Raw genomic sequence first — 23,182 nt, 5'->3', positions numbered from 1 at the left:
ATCTTTTACTAGGGGTCGGAGACAAGTAATCAAATCATCTGCGTAAAGCAAAAGCTTATATATGCCATACCTCCCACCATCACCCATGGAAAATCATCCTCCTTTCTTATCATGGCTGCTAATGGTTCCAGGGCAAGACTGAACAATAATGGAGAAAGAGGGCAACCCTACCGGGTGCCCCTATCCAGAGTAAAATAATCTGAAATTAATCAATTTGATTGTACCGCCGCTACCGGGTGTCTATAAAGTATTCCCGAAACCGTATATTTCCAAAATCTTAAAAAGATAATCCCATTCTACCATATCAATCGCCTTTTCGGCATCAAGTGAGATGGCAGCGTGTGATGATTCGCTATTGACCACATGTTATTGCTGAAACGTTTGTTTAATTATTATTAATAACATGCTAGACAGAGACAGAGCTGGAATTACACATTTATAATTTTTAATATTTTTATACAAAATCCCTCTGTTTACATTTACTTAAGAAATAACTCTGTGTTTACATTCATATCTTGAAGTCACCAGATGGGTATTTTTAATTAATTTGTATGTGTTTATGAGCATTCTTGCACGTCATCGCAAGCACTCTTGGAACACCCACACACACACACATAACTGCTGGCTATAGAGCCGAGGAAAAGTTGTACACTGACAACGTGCTACATGGACAGATTTAGCTGTTGTGCACAGTCTCCTTGTTTACATCCGCTTCTCCCACTGTACATGCTAGATGTCTTCCACTCCCAAACCCTCCACTCGTTGCTTAAAAGCAGTGCAACACAGACATAGAGAGAGAGATCTAGAGGAGAAGCTAGTAATAAAAGGATTCACATTATCAGACCCAGTACACTAAGATCGATCCATTGCTTTTCAGAATCCATATTTAATCGACCAAATGAGAAAAAAATAAAATAAAAAATACAATTTAAGAATTTTGCCCAGCCCTACTAAAGTCACAGTATTCCTCTGATGGCATCCATTTCTTTAGAATTTTGTGGCCTTGGAACTTATCTGTAAGTGTTGATTCCATGCTCATGAGAGTACTGTGACTCTGGTCCTGCCCTGATAGTAAAACAAAGCGTGATTAGTTGAATATAGAACATGCTACGATTGGTCCGAGTAATGTGGCCGTTATCTGATTGGCTTGAGTAGATGATGGGTGGAATCTGCTTACTTGTGGATTTCCTGCAGCTTTCGCACAAGAAATGTTTCAGAATTCACAAATGTGAGCTGCCATCCACAAATGAATGCTGGACTGAGTTGTGTTTGTGAGATAAAAACTATATTTGTAAATAAGGTTTTTATTTTCAAATCTCATTTTATTTATTTGTAAACTGACTTACTTACAAAACTTATTTTTGTGAAACTCCTAACATATATTTGTAAATCTCATTATTTTTATTTGGGAAACTCCTTATATTTATTTTTGGATCTCATTAAATTTATTTGTGAACCAACTTTCTATTTGTAAATGTCTTTCCATTTGTCTCTAAATTAGAAACAATTCTAACTCCATATTCCTTTACACAGCAAGAAAGTATAACACTGCTAGATATCCGGACAGCATTACACACTCCCACTCACAACATGAGCATCAAATGCAGCCATCCTTCCCTCTTCTGTTTCGTTGTGAGTTTACTTAAGGGCAGCTTTGGTAGAGAAAGCCCTAAAGTCATTTGGAGGAAATGTGTTTGGTTTGGCTCCAGATAGAAGAGAACCGAGCACTGAAGGAAATAAAATATGAGCCATGCCTTCTGTTGTAGAACAGAAGAACTAGTTTTAGGTTCGAGTCCACCAATTCCGACTTTTTAAACAATCAAGTCTGACTCCAAAAGGGCCCGAGTAAGACTTGATACAGAGTTCATAACAGGCCGAGTCGAGTCCGAATGAATCTGAAAAATGTAACTGTAAACTGAACATCAAATTTTAAGCTTATTTTAACCTTCACATCTAAGAAAAACAATTTGTAAATATATAAATGTAACGCAAACTTGACAAACAAACATAGACTTAAGTAAATGAAACTTGTGTTACTTATTACAACCTGGATTATTGTTTAGTTCTTATTTCTACTACATTTTCAATTTGTCATTTCAATTTGGTTTAGTTTTTTATGTTCTGCGTGCTGCTTGTACACCTAAAACCCTGTTGCGTCCATGTGAAAAATAAAATGGTAAAAATAAAATAAAAACTTTAAAATAAAAATGTAATTACCAACTTAAATTCAACTCGTTATATGAAGTAGCTTCATACACAAACTCTGCCATCGAGTAATACATTTTATAGTGTATGATTTGAATGCTTTCAAAAATAATAAATAAATTATAATTAGGTGCTATTTATCTGTTTAGGTTTGCTGTCGGCTTTTTTTTTTTTTTACTTCTTAAAAAGTTACACAGTTAATTAATTGAGCTGTTATGGATCATTTCAAGCTGACAACACTGCGTGTACCACAAGAGACTTCAGAAGCCTGTTTTAATTTTTATTTCAAAATGTTTGTAGTAAAATGTCATGACGTGTGTGACTCAAAGTTCTTGATTTGAAGTTCTTAACCACAATGAAACTGCAATGCGAGCACATTCTTGGCAGCACAAATGTCATCCGGTCCTGTGCCGTGCAAAACTATCTTGTTTCTTGTACATTGGCTAACATATCTGTCTATGTATTCGTCGAGCGAGCCACCTCTTTAATCAATGTTGTACAGTAGTCTCCATTGTAACATTTAAGCGTATTAGTTAACTGATGAGTGTGACTTTGCGCGCGTGTGTGTGTGTGTGCGTGCATGTGTTTGCTTAACACAGTGAAACAAACTATGGCTACATCTACGACTTAAGGGGTGCTACAGCTGCATGAAGAAAGAGATGGTCAATTATTATTGTTTCGTTGTTTTTTTTTTTTCATTGCATCACAAATGCCATGGACTCAGCTGGACATGGAAAAAAAATCCAGTCAGAAGTCAAGTACCCCAACTCTAAGAGGAACACACATAAACATTCATTTACTGACCATTCTTGTTGTGTTTTTAGACTGTTGATGTTTTGGAGGGTGAGTGATGGTCACATAACTAGGCCTTTATGAAGTCATGTGAAGGCAAGCTGCTATGTAAATATGTGCCTGTGTGTGTATATCAAATGATTTGTTTGAGGATAAATTAAACTACATTTTCAGAAGAAAAATGAGTGTTTGCCTGTGCTCTGGGTGGTTGCCAGGGTGTCACTATGCACTTGCTTTGATGTTCTGAGATGTTGTTAGGTTAGGGTGTTGCTTTTGCTAATACTTTTGGAAAAACCACTTACTTTAGAATGAGCAAGGGGGGCCGTTCACACCAAACATGTTTTGCACTCATTTATTGCCTGACACTTTGTCCAAAAGTGTCAAAAAGAGACTCCATCTTGCACATGTTCCCATGGAAAAACTTTGGAAAAAGAGTACAAATGGACACAACTCATTCAGTTTAACAACCCTTAATAATGCTACTTGCCTTAGTAAACACTAGGGCTGCAACTAATTATTATTTTGATAATCGATTAATCTAACGATTATTAGAGCGATTATTCTGGGATTATTGCAACAATTAATTATTTGCTCTCAATCGGTTATTCAACTTGTGCCTGACTTAAAAACTTGTATTAAACGTGCTTATCAACAATAAACGGCAAAATTATCTTTTAAAAAAACCTCTAAATGATATTCACTGAATTAAAGGAAAAAATACTTTTTATTACATTTAATTCAGAAAAGAAATTCACTGCAAAAAATCCTATTGATATCATACGTTTTTGCCTTGTTTTCCATTTAAAATAGTCTAAAAACCCTTAAAACAAGATACATTTACTTGAGAAGCAACATACAAGATATTTAGACATGCTTTAAGAGAATGTGTCTTAAATATACAGTAAGTGTATTTTGTATATAAGTGTATTTTGTATATAAGTGTATTTTTTTCTCTTGGTTATACTTCTATGAGTGCAGTAAAGACAAAATATACTTATATTCAAGATCTATTCTCTAAAAGCAAGTCTAAATATGTTATATTGTGCTTCTCAAGTGAATGCATCTTTTTTTTTTTAAAAGATATTTAGATATTTTAAAATATTTCTCAGATAACAATTTTTTCTTTTGCAGTATAGCTGCTAAATGTGCGATGTTTTAAAGGAGTTTTAGATATTTACATTGGAAAACAAACCAAAACAAATCAAAAGCATATTTTGTTGCAGTGTATAATGGGGCGAAGACTTCCTCTCTCACCTTTCTGTTCTCTTCAATCCATCTTTAACTCACAAAAAAACAAACTGTCTCTTATTAATAAAGCTGCATATTGCCAATTTTCTTCATGATAAGAAATGCACAGTGACAAATATATTATGATTCAATAAGTCGCTTATGTGTTCGCGCTCGAGGGACGAGCGTCCCCACTACAGAGTGTGCATAATCCTGGAGCAGTTTCAATCTCTCCCCCTTAGATCGGGACATTCGCGCAACTCATTGAAGAGGAGTTGACCACACAGAGAAAGGCCAGTTTCAGAGTTCGTAATTAATTGCATGATCTGCTTCCATATTATTTTAACTTTATTAAAGCATTAAATATAACCGCATTGAAGATGTAATGCCGGGATGTTTCCTTTAAAGATGCTCGACATGCAAGTTTTTCTTGGCAGCTTCAGCTCCACTTATTCCACAATGAGAGTGCTTCTGTATTTCCTAATTTTTGCATTATAAGTCCCCCATACTTTATGATCTACATCACCTTTAGCTGTTTATATGGTTTAGAGTGCATCTGGTCTGTGATCTGTGTAATTCTTCCTCTCCTCGGTCAGGCGTGAGCTGCAGTGCTGCTCTCGTGAATCATCGTTAGAGTTTTATGTGATCTCATGTTACGTTAAATGAGACCAAATGACTATACAACAACAAAACATTTTGTCAATGATTTTTTATTGTCGACATTGTCGTTAGATTTGACTAATCTTTTCAGCCCTTGTAAACAACACTAATGAGTGAAGTGTGTGTGTGCATGTTAAAATCAAGGAGTGTGTCATGCAATTAGTAGAGACACTGCATTCCTTTGTGATCACATGACATGCTTAGAGCCATATGGCACATTCAGCACAAATACCAAGTCTGCACTGAAAGACTGATATTATTGTTACTGTTAATCGTTTGACTATGTGTGTGGGGACAATCTGTGGTTCAGTTAATCATAATGAAACTTTTCAATGTGCCAAGACTTGTCCTTCCCGTCACATTTTTCTAAATTTGTATGTCTGAGATTATGCTGATGCTTTCTAAATCAGCAGGTCAGACAGCCTCCTGTTAACACCAGACACACATACACAAGCACAATTTAACACACACTCCTGCCACAGTAACCTCTAATCTCATTGAAAAACCTGCATGGCAGAGCACTGACAGACACTAAGTAAAGAGAAAAGGCCAGTCACTGCTGCCTTGCCTCATATCATGTCTCTGGAGCCCCGTATTTAAATACAATAAAAGTTGTAATATCCACTTAACTCCTAGCATAAATTCTTTATGAGCTCTGGGTGTGGGGTGGGGTGTTTGATAGACTCCTGCCTTTCCATTTGCAGAGTGTGTGATCTGGTGATCAAGAATGGAACTTCATAGTTATGTGGAACTTCACTCTAGAGGATTTTCTAAGGAGTTCCTATGGAATTTTGAGCAATATTACCGAGGAATGGGAAGGAAAATCAAGTTAGGAAGATTCATGGTCGACTAGTCATCCAACAACCAGCTAGATTATTGAGGTTTATTATTATTTTTAATGTTTTGTGTCAGTTACTTTTAATTTGCGTGATGTGCTTGCTTTAACTTTTGAACTGTTTGCATGCTAAATTCCTGTCAGAAAAGTTGCTTTCTTTCATCCCCTTTAAAGTGTCTGCTATAGCCATACACATGCAGACAGACATCTTTGGTCATTGTCGCATCTTGTGCTGTTTTTGACCGGCTTTTGAAGAACATGACTCAAGATCCTCTGCATTTTGAAAAAAATTATGTATTGAAACTCCCCCTTTATACTCTGTCATATTTACCTTTGCACGGCAAAAATCCACTTGTAAAAATAATCATCTCAATGGGAATCCACGTCATCAGTGATTTCGCCTGATAGGCTTCTGGTGAAATAATCGCAATGATGAAAACATTTTTGCAGTGAGTTTCTTTGTAACTTCACTCTCTTAGAGTATAATGTGCAACATCAAGTAGTTGATTGACAAGTACTTATTGCAGGTTCACTCTAGCTTCACATCCACTCACACCTTTGCATGCTAAATTTAGTTGTGCAAGGGCAAATATCCTGCACCTTTAGAAAGGCATCTGATTTGGATCAGATGAAACCCAAACCAGCCTAATGGTTCAGTGCTTCCTTCAGACAGATATACTCAACTATCTTTTCAGGCAACCCAACAACTAGTTTATTTTGAAAATATGTTGTTTAACACATCCCTATGATATGAAGAATATTTAACCTCCCCATCTACTTTTGAACCTGTTTGAGAAACTCATAAACTCTGCCGAGTTCCATTGATCTATTACTTTTTTTTTTTTTTGACAGAACATTAATTCAAAGGAAGGGTGAGATTAGGTCATCCTGTCCAACACAATAACTTTGCATGCCATACTTATGATTATAGGGTTGTTTACAGGAAGAAGGAAAAGAAGTGGCAACCTGCTGAAGTTGTCCCCAGATTTTTTTGAACCCACCTCCTGTTATCTAGCATCAGGCCTCCCTCTGATTCCTCTGATGAGCACTTGAATTCTGCTCTAGTGTTTTGGAACTGCTAAAGTGGTAAGGGTATGGATTAAAGGAAAATGAATGAACTGAGAAAAGAGGTGGAGAATGTGGCCCTTAAGAAATACTTTGCTTTTATCGCACTTGTCAAATCTCCCAGCCATCTGCAAGGCAAGAGTTGAGGAGCCAAATCGATTATTCTCTTAACTTTGTCTTTGTTGGTAGTGCTACTGACTAGTGCCTACATCACTGATAATGAAGTGCATGCAGAAGCAGCTCTTCAGTTTCCAAAAGGATGTCAGGTTTTCAAATGAAGGACCATTAGTGAAGGAGGGAACAGAGCCATATCTAGGCACCAAAATAGCATAGAGTCTTGGTGGTAGACTGTTTTGACTTGGGCCCAGGGCCATTGTCAGGTGGGCAACCACCAGCAACGTTGTCCTGGGAGTTTTTGAAAGGGGGCCACTAAGTTCTACTCATAGCCTGAGCAAGGGAGGCCCACCTATAAATCTAATGTTTGACCCTGTAAAAAAAAATATTTTTCAGTGTTGAAGATACTTTGATGGATCTCTTTACCTCTTTGTGATTTGCATCTTGTTCTCTTTCTTCAAGAAATGGAGGGGAGGGCTTTGGTCCGTTTGTCCTTGCTGCTGTGTTTTGGCTCGGCTTGCTGTGATTATGCTCAAGACCAGTTCACCTCTGCCAGTGTCATCAACAATGTTGTTCAGGACCCTCACACGGGCCGGATCTACTTGGGTGCTGTTAATGCCATCTATCAACTAAACTCAAGCCTTCGACTGGAGAGCATCACTGTGACAGGCCCTAAATTCGACCACCCACACTGTACTCCCCCAATCACTACTCAATGTAATAACGCAAAGGAAACTGACAACATCAACAAACTCCTGCTGGTCAATTCTGCCAATGGCACCTTGGTCGTGTGTGGTAGTGTTTTTAGGGGCATCTGCTCCTTGATGAACCTCAACAGCGTGGAGAAATCGGTGTACTACAGTGACACCAAAGGTGAGAAGACATATGTGGCGAGTACTGAGGAGTCTGTTGCTGTGGTGGGGGTAATTTCGTATTACATAGACATTAATTCCAATGCAAAACTCAGCGTGTTTCTAGTGGGGAAGGGTTACGGTAGCTCGGACAGTTCAAAACTTGTCAGTACTCGGTTGCTGCAGGAGCATGATGAAATGGATGTCTTTGAGAACATTGTTGAAGCATCCACAGTGCAGGCCAGCCCCTTTGTTCAACGCTACGTCCATGACTTTCGCCATGCCTTTAAGGATAACGGCTATATATACTTCCTGTTCTCACGCAGTTCGGGCACCATTGAAAGTAGAAAGATCACTTTCATAGCACGCCTATGTGAGAACGACCATCATTATTATTCCTATACCGAGCTACAGCTCAACTGCACAGTCAAAACTGAACTTCAAGAAAACACATATAACAAAGTCCAGGCAGCATATCTGGCCACCCCTGGAGAAGTTCTGGCTCAGAATATCACTCCTTCAAATCCAAAAAATAAAGTTCTTTTTGCAGTGTTCAGTGCAGATGAGGACAGTAGCCGATCAGCTTTGTGCATGTACCCGCTCAGCAGCATCAATGCAAGACTTGAGGAGGTGATTGAGTCCTGCTACACCGGAGAAGTTTTGGAGGATGACAAACCAAAAACTGTTTATTCGCCCTACATCTCCAAGCCAGAGGCCATCTGTAAGACCAAAAGAGATGTGAGTTGGGTTTTTGTTTTTTGCCTCTGCTTCTCTGTTGTGTGGTCTTACTAGGCCGTTCTGAATAAATAAATGGTTGTTTTTTATTTGTCTTTATGACCAACAGAAGAACATGGTGAAGGATTATAAATGTGGAGCAGAGTTCCTGCCCACACCACTAGCCAGTAAACCCGAATATGCTCTTGCCGTTAAACCCATCTTTACCCGAAAGGACATGCTGGCAGCAGTTGCTGTGGCAGTGGAGAACGAGCACACTGTGGCCTTCTTGGGAACCAGTGGGGGAGAAGTGTTAAAGGTAAGAACCTTTTCACATTCCAATACTCTTCTTGGGTCTTATTTATATTACTCTCTTGCTTTTTGTGTTAAACAACCTTTAACTTGGTGTAAAAAAACCCTTGAGGATTTTAATCTTGCTGTGGTGTCGCTTAGTGGATAACAATATGGGCTGGTAACCAAAAGGTTGTTGGGTTAGGACACAGAATGGACGATTCATGAGTTACCGCCATTGTGGTCTTGAGCCAGGCTCTTAAACCCAAGTTTTTCTTGCCAGACACACGCTATTGTATAAATGTCCATTTGGAAGTCGCTTTGGATAAAAACATTTGCCAAATGAATGTGAAATGACTGTTATGTATCCCGCTACTTATAACTTCTAATCTTACACTTCACAGGTGCATCTTGATTCTAGTCATTCAGTAATTTATCACAGGATTCCAGGAGAACGCAAAGATGGTGGGGTGAACAAAGCCCTCTTTTTTGATTCCAGTTTGGACCACCTTTACATCACCATTGGCAGAAAGGTCTGCAAACAGTTTATGAACACATTTACAACACTACAAGTATTGAGTCAACAAAGAACAGCCACTGGTTAAAACCTGACTGTATAATCTATGCTCTTCATAGAGTTTTCTTTTCTCCTGTAGACTTCACAATGAGAGTCTTGGTTGGTCACCCAGCACATTTGCTGTTTTAATGTCCATTGATTCTTAACATTTTTAAGCTGTTGGTTTGTGACAAATCTATAGGACTCTGAGTGGACCTTCGGTGAAAGAGGCATCCGCTATTAGGAATGCTATTATCCTAAATAGAAGAAATTAGAAAATGTTTGGTAGGTTGTTTTGTTGTGATTATTATTTTTCTTCTCTGTTGTGTAGATCACCAAAGTGCCAGTGCAGACCTGTGAAGAGAAGAAAGACTGTAATTTGTGTGTATCCCAGCAGGATCCATTCTGTGGTTGGTGTGTGTTGGAGGGGCGGTGAGTCTGTTGAATTCATTTCAATACCAAAATTTCAACATCATTTAGGCATTTATTTTAAACAGTGCCATGATAAGGATATTTCATATCAAATAGCACCACCAAGCAAAAAAACTAAAAAAACATTTAAGTACATTTTTGAATAAGAAACTTATTTGAACTTCCCATTTGAAAGTATTTATACACCAACATATAGTATAATCTAGGTCTGAGATAGTGGACTGTTACATAAATAGTTCAATCCTAAACTAATTCAAAAATAAACCTTTTATGACCCTGTGAAGTAGTTGTGAATTTTGTGAATGTTTTGTAGTACATAACCTATAGATGAAGCTAAAACTAAGTCTTAGCTTGATATCAGTGTGCAGTCTAGATAATGCAAACTAAAGAGAGCAATACCTCATTACCCATGTTCCTCTGCTGTTTTCCCTGCAGCTGTACCAGGAAGAAGGACTGTAGCAGAGGAGAAGAGGAAAATGCCTGGCTGTGGAGTCCAAAGAAAACGTGTGTCACCATTCAGTCTTTTAAGCCCCCAAACATCAGCTGCAAGAAGACAGATAGTCCAAAGGTAATAGAACACACAAACATACACACACACACACACACTGTAATACAGTCAGCAGTTATTTAAAATTCTAAACTTCAGGATTAACTGAGGATTGATAATTCATTATAAATGATATGTAAAGTTAATAAACAAGGATTCTGAAATTATAATATCATCCCACATGAAGGGACAGATCACTTTTAATATATTGCTAATACTGTATGTCTCAGAAGAAACTCCTTTTATTCTCTTAGTACCTTCCTGGATCATTTGTATTGAATAAAGGCAGCATACCCTATATCATTTTTACAGTTGCCTAGTGTCACATACAGTGCAAATTTGATCTTTTATGTGTTTTATTTAATATTTGATCTTTTTTTTATATTTTTCTCCTAAATCCTTATTTTCTGGTTTCAACATTCAGGTAGAAATTGACATCCCCTCGCTTCCCAGTATCAACAGTCGTGATAGTCTTAAGTGTTTGTTTGGTAAATACAGTAGCCTCGCTACTATGTATCATTCACGAGTCATCTGTGATCTCCCGTCATCACCACACATACCGGCCACACCTGAGACGCAAGGTGGGAGCAGCTCTGTTTATCTTTATCTCACTGCTTCTGTACTTTCAGAATTAACAGATGGTGCTTTGTCACACAGAATGCCTTAAAAAAAAAAAAAAAAAGGCTTCACATGTTTGTAATTTGCTAATTTTGTCATTTTTAATTTGGAGCTTGATCAGCTGAACAATGGCACTTTTAAAACTGAAATGGCTATACTGTAAAGTATCAGAAGATCCTAAAATGTTACCTATTGATTCAAGAGTTCATTTAAATATGTTTTGTAAAATTTTCTAAAGAAAATGCTAGTGATGCTTCCCCATGCAAGAGTCACCGCCATTGTGTTGGGATGTTTTAATGGTTGCTAAGTGTTTTGGGGGTTGTTAGGTTGTTACTAACTGGCCCAAAAGCCCACCCCTAACATATTCTAGATAAGACTTGGGTCCCTCCTTGAAGTCTATACATTTTATCAACTGCCAAACAAAAGTCTGATCACTTCCATAAGCAATTGTGCACCTCTCAACAAGCTCCATGATTTGAAGTATCATTCATGCCTGTTGCACAAACAATTCGGGACAAGTTGCACTCCAATGTTGAACACTTACGGGTTTAGGTGTTTGTTCATATCCTTAAAGGGATAGTTCACCAAAAAATGAAAATTCTCTCATCATTTACTCACCCTCGTGCCATCCAAAAAGTATCACTTACTTTCTTCTGCAGAAATTTTATTATTTCTAGATTTTTAGAAGAATATTTCAGCTCTGTTGGTCCTGACAATGCAAGTGAATGGTGATCAGAAATCACATTGTTAAAAAAGGAAATAAAGGCAGCAAAAAAGTTATCCATATGACTCCAGTGGTTAAATCCATGTATCCAGAAGCAATATAATAGGTGAGGGTGAGAAACAGATCAATGTTTAAGTCCTTATTTACTATATATCTCCACCTCTGACCAGCTCCATCCAGTAGGTGGTTGAATGTGAAAGTCACTTCCACACCAGAATGAGTGATCTGTTTCTCACCCACACCTATCATATTGCTTTAAAAGATATGGTTTTAACACCTGGGGTCTTATGGATCATTTTTATGCTGCCTTTATGTCTTTTTAGACCTTCTGAGTTCTGGCTTCCATTTACTTGCATTATGAGGACCTGCAGAGCTAAGATAATCTTTTAAAAATGTGTTTTCTGCAGAAGAACTGGGATGGAATGATGGTGAAGGAATGATGGGAGAATTTTCATATTTGGGTGAATTGTCCCTTTAACCATAAGTTTGAGTAATAGTAATACAAATTCTTGCCTTATCAAACAACACCACTAATAATTCAGAGAGTTTTGGTGCATCTATTATTAATTGATTGTATTCCTGTAATGTGTGTTTTTGTAGATTTTGTGGCTGTACCAGTGAGGATCATGGTTAATGACAACATTGAAGTTGCTTCCAGTACATACGATTTTTACAACTGTGCTGCGGTGGTGAAGACAGCACAGAATAGGCCGTGAGTATAAGGCACACTACCATAACCATCAGGTCATGCTGTTTTAAACATGATATCCACTCCAAGAATATAAATCCTATTGTACAGAAAATGGCAATACTGGTTCTTCAATTAAGCCTTTAAAATAAATGAATTTTTAATTTGTCGGTTGTGTGTTCTGCAGATGCAATATGTGTGTAACCAGTAAGTGGCGATGCCAGTGGAACATTCAGAAGCACACATGCAGTGATACAGATAGCACTGTAGAGGGCGATCATATCATCAAACATCGGGAGGTGAGTTCTTTGGTATGAATGAACACATTTATACATTAATATGCCTGTTTGTGCATAAAAAATAGTTTTTGGACTACAAATCATATTTTAGTGTTGTGCTGGAAAGGTTTCATTAAGTTTACTCTGATTCGTGCAGGATGGCAAGTGTCCACAGTTTGAGATGCCAGAACCTCAACTCATTCCTGTTGGCATCAAAACACCCATCACCTTTCAGGGCAAAAACCTGAAGGAATATTCGGTAAAGTAAATGCATTGCTGATTGCTTGCACTCCTCTTGTGTTGATGTTACATCCTATTAAGTGTAGTAGAGTAAAAAATATTAAAGTTTTAAATTATGCAGGGATTTCCTGGACTGAATAATCTGGAGCAAATATCTCAAAGATATACTGTAGAAACAGGGTTCCCAAAATCATGGATAACCTGGAAATATCAGGCAATTAAAATGTCATTGACATTTCTATTATGAATATCCTTTTTCTATAGAAGCTCAAATATTTCTTGGGCTACACATTGCTCTTGTGTAGAATAAAATACACTTTGCAAATTGCTTTGAATCATTCATCCACAAATTTGTCTAAATCAAAATGATTTAAAAAAATCCTGGAATCCCAATCTTTTTAATAAACATCTCAGTGAAGTAATTTTTACAGTTTTTATAGAATTCTTGTAAATGCCATTACTCTTTCTCCTTGTCTCTCAGGGCAAAACCTTTCAGATTGGCACTGAGCACATGAAACAGGTGGGAGAGGTGATTGTGAAGGCTGAAGGGTTAAAGTACAGTTTTGAAGGATATGAGGTTAGTATGCTCCTCTTACTTCATGCCTCCCTCTATCACTCTTTTTCCACTTTAATCCCTCCCTTCTTCCTCCCTTCACACATTGATCTGTTTTGTAGAGATTTTGAGCTCTAGCCAACATGGCATTCATATTGAGCTGCACATTTATGTTGGGCTTAGTGTTCAAGTCCTGTGTGGGTGTAGAAAACACACCGTGATGAGATTCAGAAAGACATCCTGTTGGCAGGGGGGTATTAGAGCTGCGGCTAACAGTTGTTCCAGATGCTCTGATGTGTGTTTCTGCCTCTGTGCATGTTAATGACACATTCTACTGTTTTTATGCCAGTTTGCTTATGACAAAGAGCCAGAGGTGAATGTGACATTCTACATAATGGGTAAAAACATGGAGAGGAAGATTGACAGCACCCTTAGAGGTACATGTTATTAAACAGTGCATAAAGTCAGTGTTGCTGAAGCTACTTTGAAACTGTGACTTGCCTAGTTACTCATAATTATCATTGTTAATGTTATTATAGTTAAACTACAGTCAAGTTGCAAAAAGCACAAAAATGGGATCAGATCAGCATGGTACTTTGATATATGGAATATGATTGATTACCATATAGAAGTAGCATGGCATTTACGTAGCACTCCAGTTTACTTCATAGAATACCATTGTACAAACATACAGTAGCACAAATAAAAAAAATAAACATGCTATTGCTGTGATACATGTTCAAAAACAAGTGGTTATGAACGAAAAGTATTAACTGCATTGAAACTATTCAAGGGGTTAAATGTTAAATCTAACATGTGATTATTGGACTACCTACTTATCTTATATTTACATTATATTTAGTTTTATCGATTTAGCAGACAATTTTATCAACACTGTTTTACAATGAGCATATTACAAGGTTTACAATGTCAGATTTGTATTTATTTTGTACAAAACAATAGCAGTTTTTCCACCCAAGTTGTGATTGTTATTTATGCCAAAAATCGGAATATCACAAAAACAATGTGCGAATAAAGCAGCGTTTCCATCCCATTTGTTCAAAATAACAAAATCATCAGCTCTGGGTAAATTGTAGCCCCTGTGCCCCTCTTTAATTCATAGAAATACTCACAATATAAAGCACACAGACAAATCACTCTAAAGAACTTGTCTCATGTCTGGGAGGGACTATACGTCACACAGTTCTTTGAGCACTATGTTTGTGTTTCTCCTTCCTTATGACTTTACTTTGCAGATATATAATATATACAGTACTGTATTTCAAAAGAGTCAATAAACCTGCTCTTCGGCACAGTTCAAGTTTGTATTCTACTTATTTGCTCTGCAAACTCTTTGCAGGCTTTGAATTTTTAAGGCCACCGTTATTTCATGAGCACAGCAACATTTAAGATGTGATGATTGATTGATTGATTGATTGATTGATTGGTCTACTGGTTAGTCCAGTTCTGAATATCTTCTAATAGTTAAAGAGTTATAAAGAGTTACTTCTAATAATTTAAATAGGAGTTTATTCTGTAAATGTGTTTCCATCTTAGTTTATGCACATTTCTTCTTATCGAATAAAAAATGTGTCCATTTACCAAGCGAGTGTAAATGTTTTGGCATCTTGGAAATTTTATTAGCATTTTGATGTTTTCATCGAGTTTCGTCATGTGAGGAGCGGAAGAGCGAGATAAAGGGGAGCCGGAGACGCCAGTTAGAGAGAGAGAGAGAGAGAGAGAGAGAGAGAGAGAGAGAGACACGTGTGTCTGTTTTTCCTTATTTTCTTTGTTGTTTTAAGTTGAGTTTTGACCTTAAACTTTGTTTACTGTTCAGCCAGTTCCTTGCCCGTCCTTATACTGTTACAGTGTAATACCAAAACGTGCATAAAAATATGTGGATGGAAACCGAGCTAATGAGTGTGACACCATCAAAACTGAAACACATTAATATACACAACAACTAATAAAAATTATAAAAAAAAAAAAAACATTTGACAAAAAAATATATTTTATGATTTTAATATAAATATTAATTAATTATAAAACAATATTATCAAAATATATATAATTAATATTTAAATAAAATAATTATATTATAAATATTTTAAAATATTATAATATATCAATAACTATTGATAAAATTACATATATAATAAGGTGCTGTCCAGGGAATTCTGTGAACATTGTTGATTGATGAATCAAATAAATCTAATATAAAATGTTAGTATTCAATTGCAGTACTGTAAAATTTGTTTCCTCTTTTTTCTGCCCAGTGGTCCTCTACAACTGTTCTGTAAGGCGTGAGGACTGCAGTCTGTGTAAGAACACTGAACAGAAGTATGACTGTGTGTGGTGCAATACCACAAAATCCTGCATCTACAGACGGCTGTGTAGACAGGAACTTGAACAGTGTCCTCCACCCAAGATCAATGATGTGAGGAACATGACACAAACAATTTATTATTTCTTTTTCTCCTTGCTTCTGTTTGAATTCAACTTTATTAGCACTTGGAATTGTCACGATTCGAGATGTTGAGAGAAGGACCCAAGCACAGAAAGGCAAACAGTGAGCTTTATTTTAATGAACAGGAAACATACATAACAAAACTCTGGATGGAGAAAAGAAAACAAACAAAACCAAACTAGAATAAATACAAGAGGTACTAAATTAACAGGGTAGGCAGACCACTAACACGAGCACACAATGACAGGAGACAACAAAACAGTCCAGCACATTACAGCATACACGAGGAGCTAATATTGGGAAATAAATCAAACAGGTTAACAAGGGGCAAATTAAACCAATTATCTAATAATGATCAGACAAGAAAAGGAGGCAGGGTATGACGCAAAACAAAGCCAAGCATTCTCACAGACACAAACACATGAATGACATCAGTGCATATCACCAGAGACTACTTGGCAATATGCGCCCATGCCAAAAGACAGACGAGACAGGACATTAGTGTGAGGGTTTGGCCGTTTCTGTCTTGGTGCCTGTTTATTTGTGGCCGAACCCTAGCACAAATGGCCCGTCTCGTCTGTCCAACACAACGTGACAACGGATCACGACCCGGACGTGCTGCACAAAGCAAGTGCAATGCGAAGCGCACCCAAGGTTGATGGAGACAGATACAAACAATTGACAGGAGTGCATGCTGCAAGAATGACATAAGAGCAATGAACTCATACAATAACAACAAGTCAAGAGAACACATGCCAATACCAAAAGGGCAATCCATGCATTCTCACACAGACTAGACAAGACACTAAACATGATTGTCAGAGTTCAGCCACAAAGACAATAAAAACAATCAACAGAAGTGGCTGAACCCTGACAGGAATGTGTTCAATTCATACAATGCAGCATTGTGAAAACTTGCATCATTAAAAATGTAAAAGAAAAACATAAAGCTTAAGACAAAATGCATCCAAGAATATTTCAACAGTATGACATCAGCGTTGACTAATCTTACCATTCATAATTCTTCACCCCCGGTTCAAATGTGGTTCTTGATTCACTCCCTTCATCCTCACTCTCATCTTCTAGTAAAAACACAGTTTCATTTTATCCTCTCCTTTATTCTTCATGCCTCAAATAGATATAGATGGCTATATGCTCTGTGATGGTATTCACAAACTTTACTCTCACTTAAGTCTTTTGTTAATGCATCTTTGATGATCACACTGGCTAGGCCTGATTGTGTTTGGTTATTTGTTATCTGGCAAATGATTTAATCTGAAGCAGCTGGCTTTCTCAAGGGCACAGTGGTCATGGGGTTCTCAATAATTCTCTATCTTATAAATTGTGCATAGCAGGGTTAAAACTTGGATCCTTTGAGTTGCAAAGCTTTTATGTTTGTTTCTTGCCTACAAAGAAAATTCTCTATGCATCCTGTGTGAATGGACCCTTAGAGCGTTCAGATGTCTAGTGGAGTCCATTGGAAACCAGATTACCTGTCACGAAACATCTCAATTAACCCTCCTTTTCTGCTTTTATTCCAGATTGTTCCACGGTATGGGCCAATAAATGGGCAAATCTCTGTCACCATCAAGGGCTCCAACTTGGGCATCAAACAAGAGGACATTAAGAGTATCACTGTGGCAGGAGTGCAATGTGTTCATCAACCCGAGAGATACTCTGTCTCTACCAGGTGCTTTAAGAATAGCCTACTACATGAATGCATCATCACAGCATATATATTTATTGCTAACATTGGGTAAATGGATTAGGGTATATCTGCACCACATGGATCTTGATAGAGCTGTTTAACCTTTTATTATCATCTCTCTGTGTGTATCAGTGTTGTGTGCAAGATTGGGCCCCACCCCTTAGGACCCCCCGATGACTTGTCCAATCTGCTCACCCTAGAAGGACCAGTGGAAGTGGAGGTGGAAGGAGGGAGAACAGGAAAGTCTTATGTGAATTTCAAGTACAGGGTAAATTCTTTCTCTTTAAGGATGCTTTTGCAGACACTTAGGGTGTGTTCACACTTGTAGTTCAGTTATTTTGGTCCTCTTGTTCCGGACCAAATAGAAAATGATACATTTAGTCCTTGTTCGCTTGGCGTTCACACTGGTATTTTTAACACTGAACCTAAAGATACAAAACAAAAGGCATCAGGAAAAAGTCACAACCTGATTGGACAGCTTTTATGAGGTATATTTTGCGACAGAACTTGCCGATCATCCAAAACAATGCTGGCTGTGGGGCAATATGACCTCATTAGATTTATATAGGTATATATGGTGGTATTTTTACCAGCTGAGAACAAACAGTGAGCTAATAAAATGTGTAAAGGAGTCAAAACAGCGCCAAGAATTCTTCCGTTGTACACACAAACGAAGATATGCTGCAAGGACGGCAGTTCCAACGCCTGTACCGAACTGTAATGTGAAACATAGATCCTATGACGAGAAGAACAAGGTATGCTTGAGGTCAGTATTAGGCAAATGTTTTTTCTGTTTTTGGTCCGTTTAGACATCTTTGGTCCATGTTGCGTTCATATATCAATTGAAGCAGACCGATACCCACTATTCATGCAGTCTCGGTCTGCTTGTTTGGTGCGCACCAAGGTTCGAATGGCAGCGTTCACACTTGTTCAAATGTACCGCACTAACAGAGCAATCGCACCAGAGTTTGTTTTAATTAAACCAAACCTGCCAATTGTGAACACACCCTTAGTTTCCTCAGTCCCACAAAAGAAGAGATTATTTTCATTTAATAGACTTTTGAATGTATTTTTAAAGGGGTCATGACATGAGGAATTACATTTTCCTTGATCTTTTCACATATAAGAGTCCATTGTACTTATGTATAAAAGCATACTGTACATTCTAGAATTTAAAACTTCCTGTGACGCATGGCTCGGGTTCAAAATGACTTGTTCTGTTCCACCTCCACAACAACACATCAACGATTACTGTACGTTATTACTTCTGAAGTCCTGCCCAGTAACAGTGAGCAGTGAGATGGCAAAGAGAGCAGGTCAGTCAATAGCAGAGAGACAATCATAACAGTGAGTGTTTACTGTCAAACCTTAAAGGAAATGCAGCACCAAAACAGAGCGTTTCTGTCACAGGGTCAGAATGGGTGGAAAATGATCATGTTTTACAAATATATGAAATTTTTTTATGCGCGTGTGTGTGCAAAAAAAAAACTTAACAATATTATAAGTGAACCTCAAGGAACATTATTGAAATAATAAAAAAGGCATGTCATGACCCCTTTAAGGAAAGCACGTAAATTAAATTCAGACTATCCTGCTGAAAAAAAAAACATATTTTTCTTTCAATTTTCTTTATGGTCCAGTCTTGTTTGTGCTGGTCCAGCATGGTATTAGCTACTTAAGTCAACATTATATCAAAATTGACCCAATTTAGTTTCTTTAATGCATGTTATTGTGAGCAATTCATCAGTGCATATTATTCCAAATAAAAAAATGTCTTCGTAATGTTTCATTATAAGTATATTATAACATAACTTTGAGAACTTCCACTTCTCAAACGTAATCAGCTGTGCTGGAAATAATGTTAACCAATAGCCAAAAAGCTATTTAGACATTGTTTCATGCAGTTAGTGCAGCCTTTCTAATATTTTGCCTTTAATTTAGAAATTCAATGCAAGTTATTGTTATGGAACAAAGGTTATGACAATAATAGCAAATATAGAGCATTACCACTGGGATGCCATAAAGTGCTCCTGAGTGCAATTTTCACAGTATGTTTCACTTGGAAATATGTTAGGTTATCAAAGGAAAATGGGTTGAGAATGCCGTTTCATAAACACCAGCATGCCATGTTGGTACCAGCATTGAAAACACAATAGGTCGGGGCGGCTAGACTGCTTCTGTTGTTTGTTCAGGTTATTTTTGAGGTTTTCAGATTTTTTATATATGGCAGAGATGGTCTTCAACAGAACTTGTATGTTCAACATGATCCATAATCCCTTAAACTAATATTTATTTCTTTGCTGTGTGTTTAAGTTTAGCTGACTATATGATAATGATATGTAATGAAAACCAGACTCATGTTGAACCTGAGCTATAAATGAGTCTGAGAGCAAATTTTGACAGAGGACCGTTTTCCATTTTCAAGGACCCTGTTCCCAAGGATGTGTACCCCTCTAAAGGCCCTGCAGCTGGGGGAACCAACATCACTATCACAGGGCAGGACCTTGAAACGGCTAGTAAAGATGACATCAGCGTCACAGTAGGAGGAGAGCCTTGTGAAGTGTGAGTAACAGGCCTTAGTTGAAGATGTTGGTAAAAATGAAGCAGATTTGATTTATGTTAGTCCATACTTGGTCATGTTTTTTATGGTTTCAAATATACAGGTTGACATTTGGGGGGGAGATTATCTGTAAAACAGGCCCTTATAAAGGACAAAAGATTCCCTCTGACAAGTTGACTGTTGTTGTGAAATATGGCAAGGACACCTCCAAAGAAGTCAGCGGATTTGAATACTCAGCCAATCCAAAAGTTGTAGATTACACTCCACGTGCCAGCTTTGTTTGGTGAGTCCATTTTCAAGACATTTAAGAAAGGTTTTGTTCACACTGCACATAAATCTGATTTGTTTTTTTATCTTTTTTGACTAAAGGCACATTCGCACCAAGAATGTTAACTATACTGATAAATATAAAGATTACAATATTAGCCTCCACACCCAACAGATGATACGTTTCGGTTAATTCTAAATGCATGCTGCAGTTACTGTATGTTCACAGTCAAGAAATTGGATGTAGATGACCTACTACTGCTCTGTGTTTTGTAAAGAAACCAAAAGAATAACAGATGCTTACAACTTCAAAAAAAGACAAGCCAGTGTTGTCGACATTAGCGCTGGATATCAGAGTCATTTATTAATCTATGTTAATACTGAAGAAAAATGCAGAAAAAACATTGCCGGTTCATGAGCAGGAGTTTCCATTTCGTTTGTGTGTGTAATATACTGTAAGTGGCGATCTTGTGTTATTCTGAAGATGAGTGCACATTGTGCCTCGAGCCCTTTAAAGTTGGACTAATTTTGATTGGCTGTCAATGCTTTGCCATTCATCAGTGGGGAAAAAAATAGTTCTGAAAGTGATACCATATCGTTCCTCTGTGTTGTTATCATTATAGTTGTGGTGTGGATGCCGCTGTTCTCTTACAGTTAGAACGATTTTTAAACTTTATGGTTTAAGTTATCGTTCTAGGTGTGAACAGGCCTTAACTGTCCTAACAGTCCTTCTGCAATGAATTCAATCGAGATGTCAGTCATTAGCTAGATCATGTATGACATACTGTATATAAGTGTGTACATAAATGTTACATGTCTATGTGTGATTTTGTGTGTGTTTCAGTGGAGGTCGTAAGATCTTAGTGGTGGGATCAGGATTTGATCAAGTGCAGAGAGCAACCATGCGAGTGCTGCCCTCTTCTGACGAGCTCAATCAAAAGTCCAGCAATGTGGAGGTTTGTATAGTCCTCCTATGTAACAATGGGATTTGAACGGAAGAAGCTGGTCACAGATCATATTAAAAGCGAATATTTACCTATAGTTTCTTTAAGGGATAGTTCACCCAAAAACGAAAATTCATCTACCTACCCTCACATCACTCCAAACCCACTCCAAATCAAAGAGATGTTTGGCAGAATGTACAAGCTGCTCCATTTCCATAAAAGCCCCCCCAAAAAACGGATGCCGATTTTTATTGTCAAAGTCCAAAAGTACCATCAAAGTAGTTGATACACATATGAGCAATATTCCAATTTATCTTAAGCCATAAAAACTGCTTTTCAATATCTTTTTGTTCTGGAATTTTCTTTAAACAAATTTCGACATTTTATAACGATTGCTCCGTTTCAGGCTGATGCGTTGCTCTTTTCATATCTCTCTTTTTTTTCTGTCTGCATTTCCCTCATAACATTTCCTTCCCTCTCTGTTAATAAACAACATTTATCACACCACTGACATAGTGTCATCTCTTCCCTTTCTTGTGAAGTGTGCTCAAACATTTTTATGAATTGTGATTTATAATGAGAGAAACTGACTTCTTTCAAATCTTGCAGTTTGTACAGGAGGTTACAAGCAAGAATGAGACTGTACTGGAGTTCCTCTCTCCGATTGTGAACAAGTCATATGAGAACCAGTCCTTAAGAACCATCATCCAGCTTGACAACTTGGTGGAGAACCTGATGGAGTTCGTCTATCATCCAGACCCCACGTTTGAGCGTTTGACCGATAAAGCCATCACGGAAGGCAGCATTATCAACATTAATGTAAATTATTACTACCAGCATAAAGTGTTTGTTTTCAGGTTAAAATGTGTTACAATTGCTAACTTAATAACTTAACTGCTTTTTTGTGTTGCAGGGTCAAGGTTTTTCCAAAGCCATGACTGCCATAGAAGCCAAGGCGTTTGTGGGCGATGAGCCTTGTGCAGTGACAATCCTGGAGGATGATAAGCTGTTTCTAGTGGCCCCCTCCAGACGCCATCGCAGAGACACAAGTTCAGAGGCTATGAAACTGCTGGTTAGAAACACACATTCACAATGTGCTCTGCACAAGTGTTAATATTTGTTATTCCATGAATTTAAAGATTTGTGTGTTTCTCAGATACAATTCGGAAAAGGAGAGTGGGATGTTGGCTCTGTGCACTTTGAGAGGAAATATGAGGTTCCTCTTTACATCATCATTCCTGCTGTCATTGTTCCAATGGTGCTCTTCATTGTGGCGTCAATCTATTGCTACAGGTAACAGAACTCTGTCCCTCAGATTGCACCAGACTGTAATAATGAAAACTTTTCTGATTGTCAAAAACCTATATGATTGTCAGAGCTGTAGTTTAGTGACTTGCGCATATCCTCTAAAATAATTACCATGGTGTTATTACAGGCAATGTGAGTTCAAGACTGGCTTGCAACATTTCCCGATCCCATTCCCCACACGTCTTCCTATCGTATTCGGTCTTCTCATGAAATGATGTTTTTGTGTTTGCATTTGTGTATGTGTGCAGGAGAAAAAGTCAGCAAGCAGAAAGGGAGTACGAGAAGATAAAAAATCAGCTGGCCAATCTCGAGGAAAGTGTACGTGATCGCTGTAAAAAGGAGTTCACAGGTGAGTGTCTTATTTCCCATCCTTTCAGATTTACTTGTCTCTTCTCACATAGACATTCGCAGTTGTTTAAACTTTGCAGTGTAGTTAATAATCTTTAAAACTGAGTGATTATTTGTTTGGTCACTAAAGTGTAAATGTGGGCCCATTGATTGCAAATAGTTAAATACATTTAGCCTTTTAAGGTTACAT

At 37.6% G+C, this 23,182-nt stretch overlaps 1 protein-coding gene across 2 annotated transcripts in view; it reads left to right on the top strand.

Annotated features, from left to right (window-relative positions):
- Positions 1-23,182, top strand: part of LOC127638793 (plexin-B2-like) — a 144,966-nt gene that overhangs the window by 106,112 nt on the left and 15,672 nt on the right. For both annotated transcript variants that reach the window (XM_052120529.1, XM_052120527.1), the window contains 21 exons: positions 7,361-8,487; positions 8,594-8,782; positions 9,159-9,287; positions 9,642-9,742; positions 10,178-10,310; positions 10,714-10,870; positions 12,232-12,343; positions 12,507-12,618; positions 12,755-12,856; positions 13,319-13,414; positions 13,740-13,827; positions 15,667-15,827; positions 17,399-17,547; positions 17,698-17,833; positions 19,991-20,127; positions 20,229-20,408; positions 21,237-21,348; positions 21,946-22,155; positions 22,250-22,408; positions 22,493-22,629; positions 22,893-22,993. In XM_052120529.1, coding sequence (XP_051976489.1) covers positions 7,363-8,487; positions 8,594-8,782; positions 9,159-9,287; positions 9,642-9,742; positions 10,178-10,310; positions 10,714-10,870; positions 12,232-12,343; positions 12,507-12,618; positions 12,755-12,856; positions 13,319-13,414; positions 13,740-13,827; positions 15,667-15,827; positions 17,399-17,547; positions 17,698-17,833; positions 19,991-20,127; positions 20,229-20,408; positions 21,237-21,348; positions 21,946-22,155; positions 22,250-22,408; positions 22,493-22,629; positions 22,893-22,993 — 3,826 coding nt within the window. In that variant the 5' untranslated portion in view covers positions 7,361-7,362. The remainder of the gene's footprint in view (positions 1-7,360; positions 8,488-8,593; positions 8,783-9,158; positions 9,288-9,641; positions 9,743-10,177; positions 10,311-10,713; positions 10,871-12,231; positions 12,344-12,506; positions 12,619-12,754; positions 12,857-13,318; positions 13,415-13,739; positions 13,828-15,666; positions 15,828-17,398; positions 17,548-17,697; positions 17,834-19,990; positions 20,128-20,228; positions 20,409-21,236; positions 21,349-21,945; positions 22,156-22,249; positions 22,409-22,492; positions 22,630-22,892; positions 22,994-23,182) is intronic.

The sequence above is a fragment of the Xyrauchen texanus genome, chromosome 47 (assembly GCF_025860055.1).
Source record: "Xyrauchen texanus isolate HMW12.3.18 chromosome 47, RBS_HiC_50CHRs, whole genome shotgun sequence".
Classification (NCBI taxonomy): Eukaryota; Metazoa; Chordata; class Actinopteri; order Cypriniformes; family Catostomidae; genus Xyrauchen; species Xyrauchen texanus.
Note: the sequence above shows the minus strand (reverse complement) of the source record. Positions and strands in the feature narration are given on the sequence as shown.